The 14,714-nt window shown below is 41.9% G+C and overlaps 1 protein-coding gene across 1 annotated transcript in view; it reads right to left on the bottom strand.

Annotated features, from left to right (window-relative positions):
- Positions 1 to 14,334, bottom strand: part of LOC141116692 (low affinity immunoglobulin gamma Fc region receptor III-B-like) — a 36,797-nt gene extending 22,463 nt beyond the window's left edge. The window contains exons 1-4 of the mRNA XM_073609083.1: positions 14,304 to 14,334; positions 13,345 to 13,365; positions 7,532 to 7,798; positions 7,179 to 7,448 (exon numbers count right to left, since the gene is read on the bottom strand). Of these exons, the coding sequence (XP_073465184.1) occupies positions 7,179 to 7,448; positions 7,532 to 7,798; positions 13,345 to 13,365; positions 14,304 to 14,334 (589 nt within the window). The remainder of the gene's footprint in view (positions 1 to 7,178; positions 7,449 to 7,531; positions 7,799 to 13,344; positions 13,366 to 14,303) is intronic.
- Positions 14,335 to 14,714: the final 380 nt, after the last annotated feature.

Raw genomic sequence — 14,714 nt, 5'->3', positions numbered from 1 at the left:
TGTTGAGAGCAAGTTCCTGGCTAAGTGGCAGGGTCCCTTTGAAGTAATTGAAAGAGTTGGGGAGGTCAATTACAAAATATATCAACCAGGAAAAAGGAAGCCCGAACAGATTTACCACATAAACCTATTAAAACCCTGGAAGGATAGACTGGCGTTAACTGCGAGGTCCCTCCCGGTAACGCCTAAGGGTACTGAGCCCCCTCTGATCCCTGAGGTCACGATTCCAGACACCCTGTCATATTCCCAAAAGCAGGAAACTAGAGAATTCCTGATAAGGAATAGAGAGAAATTTTCAGAGTTACCTGGCACGACTTCAGCAGTTCAGCATGATATTGTTACTGAGCCTGGGGTCCGTGTCAAGCTCAAACCATACCGAATTCCTGAAGCGAGGAGAAAGGACATCAGCGAGGAAGTTAAAAGAATGTTGGAGCTAGATGTCATTGAGGAATCCAATAGTGACTGGTCTAGCCCCATCGTGTTAGTCCCAAAACCGGATGGCACTTGGAGGTTCTGTAATGACTTCAGGAAGCTTAATGCAGTGACAAAGTTTGACACGTACCCAATGCCCAGAGTGGACGAACTTATAGACCGACTTGGCAAGGCTCGCTATCTGACCACTTTGGACTTGACAAAAGGTTATTGGCAAATACCCCTGACTGGTAGCGCCAAAGAGAAGACTGCATTTGTGACCCCGGAGGGTTCCTTTCAATATAAAAAAATGCCTTTTGGGTTGCAAAATGCCCCCGCAACATTTCAGAGGGCCATGGACAGGACTCTAAGGCCCCACCGACAATATGCTGCAGCATATCTAGATGACATAGTGGTACATAGCACTGACTGGGAGTCTCACTTGCCCCGTGTCCAGGCTGTCCTTGATTCCCTCTTCAAAGAAGGTTTTACAGCAAATCCAAAGAAATGTGCCATTGGTCTAGAGGAAGCCAAGTATTTGGGCTACACTATTGGGCGTGGGGTCATAAAACCTCAAGTGAATAAAATAGAAGCCATCCAAGAATGGCCACGTCCTGCAAACAAGAAGCAGGTCAGGGCCTTTCTTGGCATTGCGGGGTATTATAGAAGATTTATCCCAAATTTTGCAACTATAGCTGCCCCACTGACAGACCTTACGAAAGGGAAAGACTCTGTAATGGTGAAATGGTCCTCAGTAGCAGAGGAATCTTTCCAAGTTCTGAAGAAGGCTCTTTGTGCACAACCAGTACTATCACAGGTACACAATGGGGAAGAACACCCTGTGGTGTACCTAAGCAGAAAGCTCAATGACCATGAGCAAAGGTATGCAGTCATTGAAAAGGATTGTTTAGCCATAAAGTGGGCCGTGGACGCACTCAGGTACTATTTGTTAGGACGCCAGTTCGAGTTAATAACTGACCATGCTCCTCTGAAATGGATGGCCCAAAAGAAGGAGACTAATAGACGGGTGAACCGGTGGTTTTTGGCTCTACAGGATTACTCATTCACTGTAAAACACAGGCCAGGTGTTGAGATGGGGAATGTAGATGCCCTGTCCCGTGTTCACTCCTGTTGGGCTACAGGTGTTCCAACCCTGGGGTTGAAACAAGGGGGGAGGATATGTAGCAGAGCGTCCCAGAGAGCCAGGAAAAGTCCTGTTCGGGATTTATACATCTCCCAGGCTCCTCTCATACAGGTTCAGGGATCTCTGATCCATGGTCCAGTTCAGGTCTTGGTCCTCTCCCCCGGGCTAATTTAAGCTCACCTGAGCAGACAGCCTTTGCTCTTGGCCTGGGATACTCAGACTGCTTCTGTGTAGGAGAGCAAAAATGTATGTGGAAGCTGACAAGCTGTAGGCTTGCTCAGCCTGGTAGTTAGGATCTGTAAATATTGTTTAGTTAGTGCCTAGACACGGCTAGGTTTTGTTTTGGCTATTTTTGTTCCTATTTGTTTTTTTTGGAACACTGTACAGCACCTGTATATAGACTTGTATATATCACAAATAAACACCGCACTGTTTGTCACTATTTCACTGGATTTGGTATCTGTGCCTGAAAGACTGCTCATCCCAGGGAGCTTTGTACCTGCCACCTGTCCCCCAGGTTACAATACATTAAATGTATTTATCGGCTTTTGAGAAGTGCATTTAAGTCCTGCATTGAGAATATTAATCTCCTTCTGGGTTAACTCTACTTAAAATTATAAATCCCACTCAGTCCATTTCCCTTCATCTTTTTTAGTTGGACCCTGCATCCTGCTCTATAGCCCCTCCGTGCATTGTCTTTGGGGGTCTGTTTGGACAGTATGGTTTCTCCCACTCTGGGGGTTCTACCATTCCTGTGTATTTGGTGGAAATTGGAGTTGTGAGGGACACCCTCTCCAGGGGCGATTTCCTTGACCCTTCCCTCTCTGGTGACCCCTCATACTTCTCCTTAAAACAGGAGGAGGGCAGGGAGATTGTGAATAGGAGTCATTCCCCATGTTTTCCAAAGGCTCATAGCGGTTCTGTGTATTCACCGAATATTAGCCCTGGTACCCAGAATTAGATGGATTCATAGGCTGGGAATAACCATTGTTCTTACCCCTGGAACGTTGTTTATTGCTCCTCCCTCTATTACCCTGGGACGGTGACATTGGTCCTGGCTCTCTAGTCCAAATCTTTGCAGGGGGCTCTTCTATGTTAGGTTTAGTCCCATTCACAGTTCTGTAATCAGTCACTGTTGGGTTATCTGTAACCACTCCTTCAGCAGCCCCGGACGGTTTGTCCATGTCCTGCCAAAGATAAATAGAGTTCTTTTTAAAATCACTAATGTCTCTACAAACTTTTTAAGTTTTTTCTTTTGGGTATCTTTATCCGTTTTTTCCAATCTTTTTTAATTTCATTGTAAAAATTAATCAATTGATGTGTTCCTTTAATAGGATCTAATTTCCCCTGTAAATCTGCAATCTTTTTTCTATCAGGGACATTTTTTTCTTTTTACGTTTCAAAACGAATTGTTGTAGTTTAAAACCGACTCCATTAAAGAAGTCTAACCACTCAGAAGTGGAGTCTGTCATCCTAGACTCCTCATAATAATCTTCTCTTTGAGGTAATGCTCAAAGGTGCAGATATCCCACCAGGTGTGCACCTGTTCCCTCCGAAGAAGACGTGATGACGAAACACATTAGAGCATGACCATGCAGCTTCCCTGTCTGTCAGTCTCAGTACGTGTCATCCCTGGTCTCATCGAGGCTAACAACAACAGGAAGCGGTGAGAGTGACATGCGTTGTGCAGTACAGTCCCAATGTTTTACTGCTGAATTTATCTGATTTTCTTGTAAGCATATTTTATATCGTTTGCGGGTGTGTTCCCAAACAAAACAGTATTACGCTATGCAAGTTCCTTCTTTCTTTTCCTGCATGGTGTACTTTATGAGCCAACCTAAGAAACAATCATTATAAATCAAGGACAGGAGCTCATCCCACACTATAAGGAGATATCAGGTTCTAATCTTTCCCATTGGTGTTGGTCCATTAAGGATTTGATTCTAGGATAGTAGCCCACCTAATAGTGTTTGGAGATACAAGGCTTTTTTATAGCTCCTTTGTGGTAAGTGCATTACCAACGGGGATCACTTGAGCACGAGGTTTCTTTTGGTGACGGTATTCAGGCTTTGAAGCTTCCCTAAGATTCTGAGGAGTCACGGAGCACCACATCTTTCCTAAGGACTTTTTTTGGACTCTGTCACATATGAATTGATGTTTGTGTGTGGAATTTGTTTGTCCTTTTTTTTTTTTTTTTTTTTCAAAAAGTTTTTATTTGAATTTTCAGAGAATACAAAAAAAAATATACAGTATAGTGTACAGTATGTAATTGTGACATATACGGAAGTAACAAAATAAAAGGGTTACTTTGTCCTTTAATTGCACTAAATACTCCTAGTTATTTTTTAGCGCTGTTAATGCTGAGATGATTATTTCTTATTTTGATCTTTGCATTTTATTTGTTCTTTTTATAAAATAGCTGCTCCACTTATCCGTTTGGGTGCTGGGATCAGTGATACGCAGTGTTACTGGTATTTTTGATTATTCTACCAGTATGTATATCTGGATGGTGAGTAGTAAACCGAGACACAGGAGGAAGCCAACACAAACATACAAACTTCAATCGGTCAATCTACTGAATGATAACTGGGCTCAGAGCTCCAGTGCTGCAAGGGAGTCCCCCTGTATAAAGTATTAAGGTGTTTGTAAACCCTTCCATATACCCAGTGAAGGGACTGATCTCAGGTGATACACAGCAAAGAAACAAATCATCCTACACAAGTTGTACCTGTTTATCTGCAATATTCTCTACTCTACAGACATTCAAAGTCTAGAATTTATAAAGCTTTGTTGAGCTATCAAAAAAAAATGGGGGGGCTGAAGATACATCAGCGAGGAGAGCTCTGAGAGCTGATTGGAGGGAAGGGACACACCCCCGTCATCTAGGAACAGAGCTGAGGCTGTCACTCAGCATGGATCATCACACATTGGATATTGGCAGATCTGAGAGTATTTGGGTTTTCTGCTCATACAAGAAGACCCGACCAAATGCTGGATGTGCTTTCACCAATGATAGAGAAGGATTCGGAGACCTCTGTAGGTCAGAGACACAATTGCAGCACACAACTGCACCGTGCAGCTTCTAAAACACACATGTAGGAACGAGTGAAGCTGAGAGTTTTTGCTTCCCTGAAATGCTGATAAAAATGAGGACATTTCGAAGTGAATGAGGAAGGTGGTGATTAAAGGGGCTGTAAAGGTACATTTTTGTTTAAGGCTGGGTTCACACCTATGTGAATTGGATGTGGGTTTCCTTGCATCCAATTCGCATGACAGGAGATTGTGACCGGCAGACTATAGAGCCGGTTCACATATCTCCATTGCGACTACGGAGCGTCTTTGGCTCAGTTTCACAGCCAAATTCAGGCAAAAATTTGGCTCAGATTGGTTCCTGAAACCTGAGAACAGGGATGCACTGGACCCCCTGCTGCGAGCAGCATCCGTCGGAGGTGTGAACCCAGCCTTAGATAACAAACACATCTATACTTACCTACTCTGTGCAATGGAATCACACAGAGCATGGACGGGAACCTCCTCTTTTTGGGTCCCCCACAGCGCTCCTGGTCCCTCCTCTCTGGTCAGTTCCCCCCATGAGAAGCCGCTTCCCATGGGGCACTCGTGTGTGATCGCACCTGAGTCCATTGACACAGACAGAGGGACTCAACCCCGTCGTCATTGGCTTTGATTGACAGCAGTGGGAGCCAACGGCTCCCGGTGCCCGCGCAAAGCCAGCGAGACCCAGAAGTGAGGGGGGAAAAGATCTGCAGATGTGCACAGTGCTGGATCGAATGAGGGCTCAGGTAAGTAAAGGGGGCTGAGGGGGGTGCTGACACCTAAACATTTTTTACCTTAATGCAAGGAATGACTTTAGACTTTACAACCCCTTTAAGGTTGTTTTTTATTTATTTATTGATTTATATATTTGGAGGGGGGGTTGAGAAAAAAACTGCTATAAATGGCTCGTGAGGGTTAGAGAAGCACCTTTAATATTTTCATGTAAACATTCTTTCTGTATTGTAGTGTAATTGTGCTGTCCCCCCTCTACATTGTAAAGCGCTGCATAAACTTTTGCGCTATATAAATCAATAATAATAATAATATTACAAAGAAATTTAAAAAATCTTAGAAGGATTGTATCTTTTTCTAGGTGAATTTTTAGTGTATAAATACAACGCCATCTATCAGCTGAGATTTTCTGATAAATAAACCCATGTAATGATCACATCAGCACTGACATTGTTTTGGATTTGAAAATAAATTAATTAATAAATTAACAAACTAAATAACTAATAAGGAGTAGGAAGGACCATGATTATGAGGATAGACTAAGGAAATGAAAAGAAATGTATTTTTTTTACATACTGAATTGTCTTTTTTATGGTCAGCACTAAAGAAAATAATATTTAAACAAATGTTTCTATGTAGTAAGGTACTGTAGTGTGGTAAGTTGGGCAGGATTTCCCATTAGGCACTGTAGACATGTGCCTACAGGTGCCTTTCCTAGAGGGGCACCCGTCTGTACATGGCCGGATCTAGGGGGTGCTGGGGTGGGCTGAACCCCCCCAGATTTCAGTTGTGCCCCCCCTCGCCACCCCAATGAACATTGTACCCACGCCACACTGCAAGTCCGGACTCCCAGATTTGGGAGAAAGGATTTGGGCTTGGGGGGAGTATTTTGGGGCAGAAGATTTGTGCTGGGGGGGGATTTGGGGGAGAGGATTTATGTTAGGAGGGAGGATTTGAAAAAGAGGATTTGTGCTAGGAGGGGAGATTTGGGAGAAAGGATTTGTGCTAGGAGGGGGATTTGTGGGAGAGGATTTGTGTTAGGAGGGGGATTTGAATTAGTGGATTTGTATTAGGAGGGATATTTGGATTGGGGAATGTTTGCGTTTTTGTTTGGGGAGCATTTTAACTTGCAGAAGGAATTTATGTTTGGGGTGAGCGTGTTGATTAGTTTTTTTTTTTTTTGGTTTTTTTTTTGGGGAGGGCACTTCAGAATTCTCTGCCTATAGGCTCCTGAAATGTAAATCGGGGCCAGTGGATGGAAGAATAACACATGAAGGGGGTGAGGATTCAAGAAATAGGGGGTGATAATTAAAGTAATTCCAAAGCTTCATTTTTTTATGAAATAATAAACATGTTATACTTACCTGATCTGTAATAATCTCTCTCCTCCTCTTCTGTGGTCCCCTGCTGGCACTCTCAGCTCCTCCTCCCTTCTGAGTACCCCCATAACAAGCTGTGTACTATGGAGGGGTTCATGTGATTACACCCCCACTGTCCATAGATACACACCCCACTCCCTCCTCACAGAATTTGATTGGCTGCAGCAGGAGCCAATGGCTGCCTCTGTGTCCTGTGATTGGAGGAAGAGAGGAGAGAGGACTGCTGGTGGGGTCAGTGCTGGATAGAGAGAGGTGACAGGTAAGTGTTTGGGGGAAGCACAGAAAGGAACGTTCTTTTACCTTAATGCAGAGAATGCAAATCTTTAGTCTTTACAACCACTTTTCTTCTTTTTATTTCTGCAACAAAGTCACTTCAAAGATCATATTTTTTATGGGAGTTCACCTTCCTCTGGATCTACTAATATTTCTAAGAATACAGTTTAAATAGGACATCCATTTACCTTTCACAGAGATAAAGGATACATCTGAGCGCTCCATCATATATATACGATCATAACTTTGTATTTGTTTAGTACATTTGTACAGTCCAGACTGACTCATCATTATATTAGGAATATGGAATGTGGAGTCAGATTCTGATGATTTTATCTCCTGATCATCCTTGTAGAATTTTGTGTTTATTGCAATAAAAAATCTCTGATGATGACATCTCAGAGTCAGGGGGTCTCCTTCATATATGGCAGATGGAGGTCTCTGCAGAATGACACGACCTGAAATGTAATAAAATGATACTTTAGGTTGTTCTATTCACACCCAACAATCTGTAATGATGGAGATGAGATGGATGACTCACTATTTATAACATTTAGGAAGACGGGATCACTGATATCACCACCGATGGTCTGACACTGGTAATCTCCTCTGTCCTCCTGTACTGAAGATTTATTGATAAAAAGTCTCTGTTGATCTCCTATTATTGGTTGGTTGTCTTTGTACCAGTGATAGGTCCGGGGCTCCTCTGGTACAGTAGACGGCACATCACATGTTAGAATCACATCGTCACCTAGTAGTACATTCCCCCAGTTGGGTGTGAAGGTCACCACAGGTTTGATGGCCCCTCCTACAGAAGAAAAGAGATCACACAGAACACATAGAGAGCACAGTGTGCAGCAAAACACAGAGAGGTGAACACATTTTGTATGAGAAAAAAAACATTCTCTATAGAAATGGGAATGTTTATAGTCCTGGGCACAGAGTTATTCCCACACGTTGGTAGATCTTTATTTTAAACAATTAAAACTACTCCCCTTAAAGTGATTTTAAAGACAGATTTTTTAAAAATAACAGTGCTGGGAACCAGTGGCAGTTGGTAGTATATTTTTTTGGGGGGGCAGTGCAAACCATGCACTCACAGCCACCCCCCCAGTCAGTCAGTCATCCAGCCCTGCACTTACCCCATCTAGGTCGTGGGCAGAGCTTCCCCTGGGTGGCAGGTGGTGACTTCCACTGCATCTCCTCCTAATAGGCAGCCAATAGGATCGCTTCTCCTCTCAGCCAATTGGGCGACGGGTCTTATGACCTGTTTCCTGATTGGCCGGGAGGTGAATCAGGAAGACAATAATGAATATTAATTTGCAAATATCATACAACTGGGTGGGCTTGGGGCACAGGGCTCTGCACCCCGAGCCCATCCTTTTTTGAAGCCTAGTAGAGCCTCAGGCTCTAATCACGTAATTCTAAAAAAAAAACAAAAAACCCTGATTGGAATCCATGTGTCTGGCTCCCTGCGTGTGGATTAGGGGCTGGGCACATGGATTAGAGTGGCAGTGCCCCTGTACCCTGTATGGATGGGCCGCTACTGCTGGAAACTTAGCCTGCTCTGGGTTAGGAGTAGGCATAAGCCGAACACCCCCCTGTTCTGTTCGCACCAGAACATGCGAACAGGCAAAAAATTCATTCAAACACGCAAACACTGTTAAAGTCTATGGGACACAAACATGAATAATCAAAAGTGCTAATTTTAAAGGCTTATGTGCAAGTTATTGTCATAAAAAGTGTTTGGGGACCCGGGTCCTGCCCCAGGGGACATGGATCAATGCAAAAAAAAGTTTCAAAAACGGCCGTTTTTTCGGGAGCAGTGATTTTAATAATGCTTAAAGTGAAACAATAAAAGTGTAATATGCCTTTAAATTTCGTACCTGGGGGGTGTCTATAGTATGTCTGTAAAGGGGCGCATGTTTCCCGTGTTTAGAACAGTCTGACAGCCAAATGACATTTCAAAGGAAAAAAAGTCATTTAAAACTACTAGCGGCTATTAATGAATTGCCGGTCCGACAATACACATAGAAGTTCATTGATAAAAACGTCATGGGAATTCCCCACAGGGGGACCCCGAACAGCCGTTGTTCGAGTCGAACATGAGTTCGACTCAGACTCGAAGCTCATCCCTAGTTAGGAGGTGACATCACATCCGGTTGAACACATGAAAAGTCTCTGGAGAGGACGGCGGAGCGGTTTCTTTGCACACATAGAGGATGATTGGGCCGGTTGAGCTGACTGTGGATGCATACAGGCCGATCGAGCTGATGCTGGTCTGGGCACTTTTAAATGTAGGCGCATCAAACTGGATGGGTTTTTTAATGGTAACTTTTTAATAAACATACTGCACAATCATTTTATAATTTGTTTTTTTGGAGTATTTGGCCATACATATTTGATGTGAGGAATTATTTGTTGTGCGTGTGGAGATCGTACTAGATGGAGTATTTATCCTATTTGTTCCCGTGGGCATGATTGGCTGTATTGGTCTTTATGACCATCGGGATCTGGTGATCTCTATTACTACACGTGGTGGAGCACCGTTTGTTTGGGAGTGGAAACGTTTTTCATACCCAATACACACTCTGTGATGGATAGGATTAAATGACTCATTGGAGTAACACAAGAATTGCACAGAAGAACTTTATGTGTTTTTTTTAACTTCCCTTATTTTCATTTTTATTAAAAAAAAAATTCTATTCTTTTCAGCATGAAAATTGTATTGTTATAACATGGACACAGGGATTGAAGTGTTTTGGGCATTTTTAGTAATTCTGTGTGTTTAACATTTCACGTTGTTGGAGAAAATTTATATTATTTTACATTTGGTTGATCCATCTAAAGTAGATGTTTAGCACAAATATTGAAAATGTTATTATTTTTTGGCCATAATGGGATTAGTTCCTTACTTTACCTATTCACTCTAACCATGAATAATGTGCCGAAAAATATTAATCTCATCCCAGTGTGGATAGGGATATGGAATGATTGTAGTGCAATTTACATTTCTGTGTGTAGGTGCCCCCAATAGATACCTTTACTTTATATTTTCATGTGTGTAGTGGTGGTGTTTTTTTTTTGGAGGGGTTGTAGGTGCCCGGTGTAATTTTGAAACCATTGTCACTAACATGGCAAGTGAGGGGATACCTAAAATTTTGAGAGGAAAGAGAGGATTTTTTTAAACAACCATCTAAACAAGAATTCCCCTACTGGGGGAGATTTCCTCTCACTTCCTGTTATGTCTACAGAACAAGGAGTTTTGTGGTAGAAAATACTCTGTGGGGTTGATTTATTTAAACTGGAGAGTGCAAAATTTGCTGCAGTTGTGCATAGCAGCCAATCAGTTTCTAGCTTTAACTTCTTCAATAAAGCTTTGGCAAATAAAAAACCTGGAAGTTGATTGGTTTCTATACAGAGCTGCACCAGATTTTGCACTCTCCAGTTTTAGTAAATGAACTACATTGAGTTTGCTAGGATCGGATGTTAGGGAAATGTAGTTATTTTTGGCTCCTCTGTAATTTGTGGAGAAGTTGTTGATTGTTTGGGGCTGTTCTGTGTTTCAAAGGCTGCAGATTTGATTGTTCATCCCTGTATTCCGGAGGATTCTAGAATCATAGTGGAATGGAAAGTCAAATGAGCAGTCTGAATATTTATTAGGAGGCCGAAGAGTGCACAAATAGTTGGAGGGCCTGGAGCAGCCCTTTTCTAAGCCCTAGTTCTAGTCCTGGTTCTAGTCCTGGTTCTAGTCCTGGGTCTAGTCCTGCAGGAGGAGTCTTCAGCCTTAGGGGCTCTGCCCCTTTGGGCAGTTTGCTGGAATTTTGCTGCATTTTCTAGAGCTAATCAAGGGACCCCATCTAGGGATCCGGTCTGGAGAGCTCACTGAAGAGTGCTGGGTGAAAGTTGAAAGGGTCTAGCTGTCTTGTGGCATTGTGACAATTAACCTCTCCCTCACTGAATGTTGTCCGGTGGAGGCAGGAAGGAGGCATCTGGTGATCCTTTCACACTATGAGTACTGATCTAAGCTCAGAGTCTTAGTGACTGACTGTATGCTGTATTCCTTTTGGTGAAAGTGCAGTGGTAGCTCTAACTGAGATTTTTTTTGCTCCTGCAATAAGACTATTCAGAGAGGCTTAGCAAAGTGAAGTGTCCTCCTGCTATCATTCAGTGTTTCTGCAGTATCACATATCACCTTACTCAAAAAAAGACATCCCTAGACTGTTTATTGAGCCGGTGTGTGTATGAACTGTTGCTGTGTGTCTGGCTGCTTCTGCACTTGGGAAAGAACCAGTTAAATTACAGCGGCTCCTGTGAGGGTAGTGCTTCACGTCTTTTCTTTCATATAAGATTCTTTTTACAATTGTCTTCTGATTGTATGATGAGCCACACATGTTTTAGCTGCCGGCAGCGATCAAATGAAAAAATAACTGAAAGGCTTGTTGATCGATAGATCAACTTCTGACAAACAGCCTGCCCACAGATAGATCAAAATTGAGCCAGTTCCTGCTGAACCAGCTGGCATAACTCATATGCACATGACTGGGAGTTACATCATCCCAGGCAGCTTACCAAGATGGCTGAACCTTAGGGATAACCAGGTGAAGATATCTGCTATGGTGAAGGAGGAAAGAGGGAGATCACAGACCTCAAAACGATGGGGGGCCGATCATACTGCAAAAGAAGCCTCTTGCACATTATGGCCAATTCCCACCCACCACAATGTGGTTCAACTTTAACCTCCCTGGCGGTATTCCCGAGTCCAGCTCGGGGTGGAATTTCAGAACCAAAAGTGGTAACCCCGAGCCAGACTCGGGATCTCATCACAAGATCCAGGAAAAGCTTACTTACCTTGTCCCTTAGATCCTGCAATGTCTCCCCACAGTGTGAGCGGCTCGTCCTCTGCTTGATTCATCACGGAGCCAATCTACGTTCCCTACGAGCGTTGCGACACACGGGACGGAGAACAGCGCCAAATTGAAAAAGTGAAAACACACACTATACATACAGTACACTGTAGTTTTATATTATCAAAACTGTTCTTCCTGCCTGGAAACTGGAGATTGTCCATAGCAACCAAAAACTTCCCTTTACATCAAAAGTGGTTTTAGACCAGCTAGAAAACAGCGATAATAAATTAGAATCACTCGCAGAATTGAGCGATAGTGATTTGTGGGGAGATACGTAATCAAACACCGAAAAGTTATTTGATTACATTATTGAATAATTTTTATTATTATTATTATATTATTATTTGGTATAATTATTTATAGTTATTTATTATATTATAATTTATGATTTTGTGTTTCAAACTTTATCATACCCAGGATGTCTACTAGACTCTTGTTTGGACAGATTTAAGTGAGTTCCTGAGAATTACAGGCCTACAATATAAAACGCCAAATTTCAATGCAAAACATTGTACCGCTTTCAGCAATAAAAATATGAAATAATCATACTGCCAGGGAGGTTAAGCAAACACCACCCTGGTCTATGTATGTAATAATGATTGTTTTTTATCAAGCAGTACTAGTTGTTTCCCCCAAAAAATGTTGCCAGAAAAAAAGGCTTTTTCTTGTCTTTGACTAGAGACAGACACCTTGGCATTAAACATCTACAAACCTAACTAAAGAGACACAAGCCACAGAAAGGCTTCTTATAGTTATAGCTAAAGCTCTCACCTATGGATAAGTAAAAATTGTCTAGTAGTACCACAGTTTGCTAACAGGACCAACAGGCCCAATTACAAAAACACAAGCCACAGGACGATGTCCTGTCAAAAAAGGAAACAAAATTGTGTCCATGAAAAAAAAAACACTTTATAAGATTAGTTCTACTATTAGTCTAAGCTGGTCTTATATGTTGCAATGATCCCCCACAACTGTGTCCATCTTCCCACATCATTTGGATGTCTTGTTTATCTAGGTCTCCCATTGACTTCAAAGCATTCAAAAATCGAATTCCTTCGAAATTCTATCAAATTTGAACTTTAAAAAATTTAGCTGAATTTAAGTTCAAATGAAAAACGTAGGTGATACTGCGCCACGGAATCCACAAACACAGTATGAGATTAAAAGAGATAGGATAATATTGAATTAAGTTCAGCCCAAATGAAAATCTCAGCACTATGGACCTTTCCAACAAGAATTTCTGTGATATATATTCAAACAAAAGTTTAATTTCAATTGTGTGCAAATTTTGGCTAACCCTCGCCGATTTTGAAGAGACTTCTAGAAAATGGTAATCAATGACCCAAACCCCTTAACATACATTACTCAGAAAACTTTAGGCTCACATGGATATTTTTTATATTATTAGTGATATTTATGGTATCGGTTTTAGTTCTGTACTCACCAGATTTTCCCATGTTTAAAGCTGAAAATAAAAAATGCACTATTTAGAAAATATTATGTACAGTACATGTCATTATGTGTTTCAGTAATTTTGTTCTCTTCCAATTTCAGTGAAAATGTATACAATTCTAACAAGAATATTGTTATGATCTCGATTTTCTCAAGTCAAAAGAACATTGGAACTGTCACTCTTTCTTCACAAATACACATGGAAAAACTAAAGTGTGGTTTGGTGAGGTTGGTTTAGGAAATCAGACCTTATGTAGCCACTCCACAATAGTGTAGGCATCAACTGCCCTCATATTCACCCCATAAGACCCCTTATAACAGTGATTGGACATGTTAATTTACCCTTCAGATCCTTCCATGCTTCCATCGTAACCTTCTTACTAAGACTCGTCTTTTATGCATTATGCATTCACCATCCAACCCACCACCATCACTTTTTATGAAGCTCTTTTTTTATCATCGACTTCCTCTTCACCCTTGTTCGGTTCAAATCAAACAACAGTCAGACTTTGAATTATGTATTCACCTTGTCCCTAAACCAGGCACCCTCATTCAGCTCCCTTATGGAGGGATCAGACTCCCACCCCTCAAAAGCTGTATAAGCTGAGGGGTGGAGATACAAGGCTGGGATCTACTAGGAAAGGGGATATATCTTAATACAATATTTTAATGACAGGAGACAAGGGGTACTCAGCAGAACAATGAGGACACATACCCCTGTGAATGGGAGCCTTCCAGCCTGTGTGACAAGACCACGAACAGAGCTTACAATCAATACGTATAAAGCAGCACTAGTCAACAGATGCAAATATAATAAGTGTATCTTATGTAGAGTCTCCAACAGGTTCATAGAAATGAGATGATTTGTGTATTCCACGTAATCTCAAAGAAAAGACGCTCAACCAGCACTCTAATGTAAAGAATAAAAACTTTAAAAACCGTTCTACTTACACAGGAACACGATGGCGAGGAAGACAGACATGGTAGCCGGGACTTGGAAGTTGTGACGGTCTTTCTGAGAATCAGAAGTTTTGACCGCCTTCTCACTTCCTGAGTGTTATTTATAGACATTTTACCTGAGGTAAAAACCAATGTCGTGAGAACGAAGTTACGTGGAATAACTATAGCTGATCAGATGATGTTTCTGGCTTATTTGATATGCTAGTCTAAACAAAACTCATTACATTTTAGGGTGGACAATGCTGGCCTTGTACCCAGTAGAGTTGGGCCTAACACCCCCTTGTTGAACTCCCGAACAGAGAAAAAGTTCTGACCCAAACAGCAAACCCTATAAAAGTCTATGGGACCCAAACTTGAAAAATCAAAAGTCCCCATTTTGAAGGCTTAGATGCATGTAATTGG

Source organism: Aquarana catesbeiana, linkage group LG13 (genome assembly GCF_042186555.1).
Source record: "Aquarana catesbeiana isolate 2022-GZ linkage group LG13, ASM4218655v1, whole genome shotgun sequence".
In the NCBI taxonomy this organism is placed as follows: Eukaryota; Metazoa; Chordata; class Amphibia; order Anura; family Ranidae; genus Aquarana; species Aquarana catesbeiana.
The sequence above is the reverse complement of the archived record's forward strand: the minus strand, read 5'-3'. Positions and strand labels throughout refer to the sequence as shown.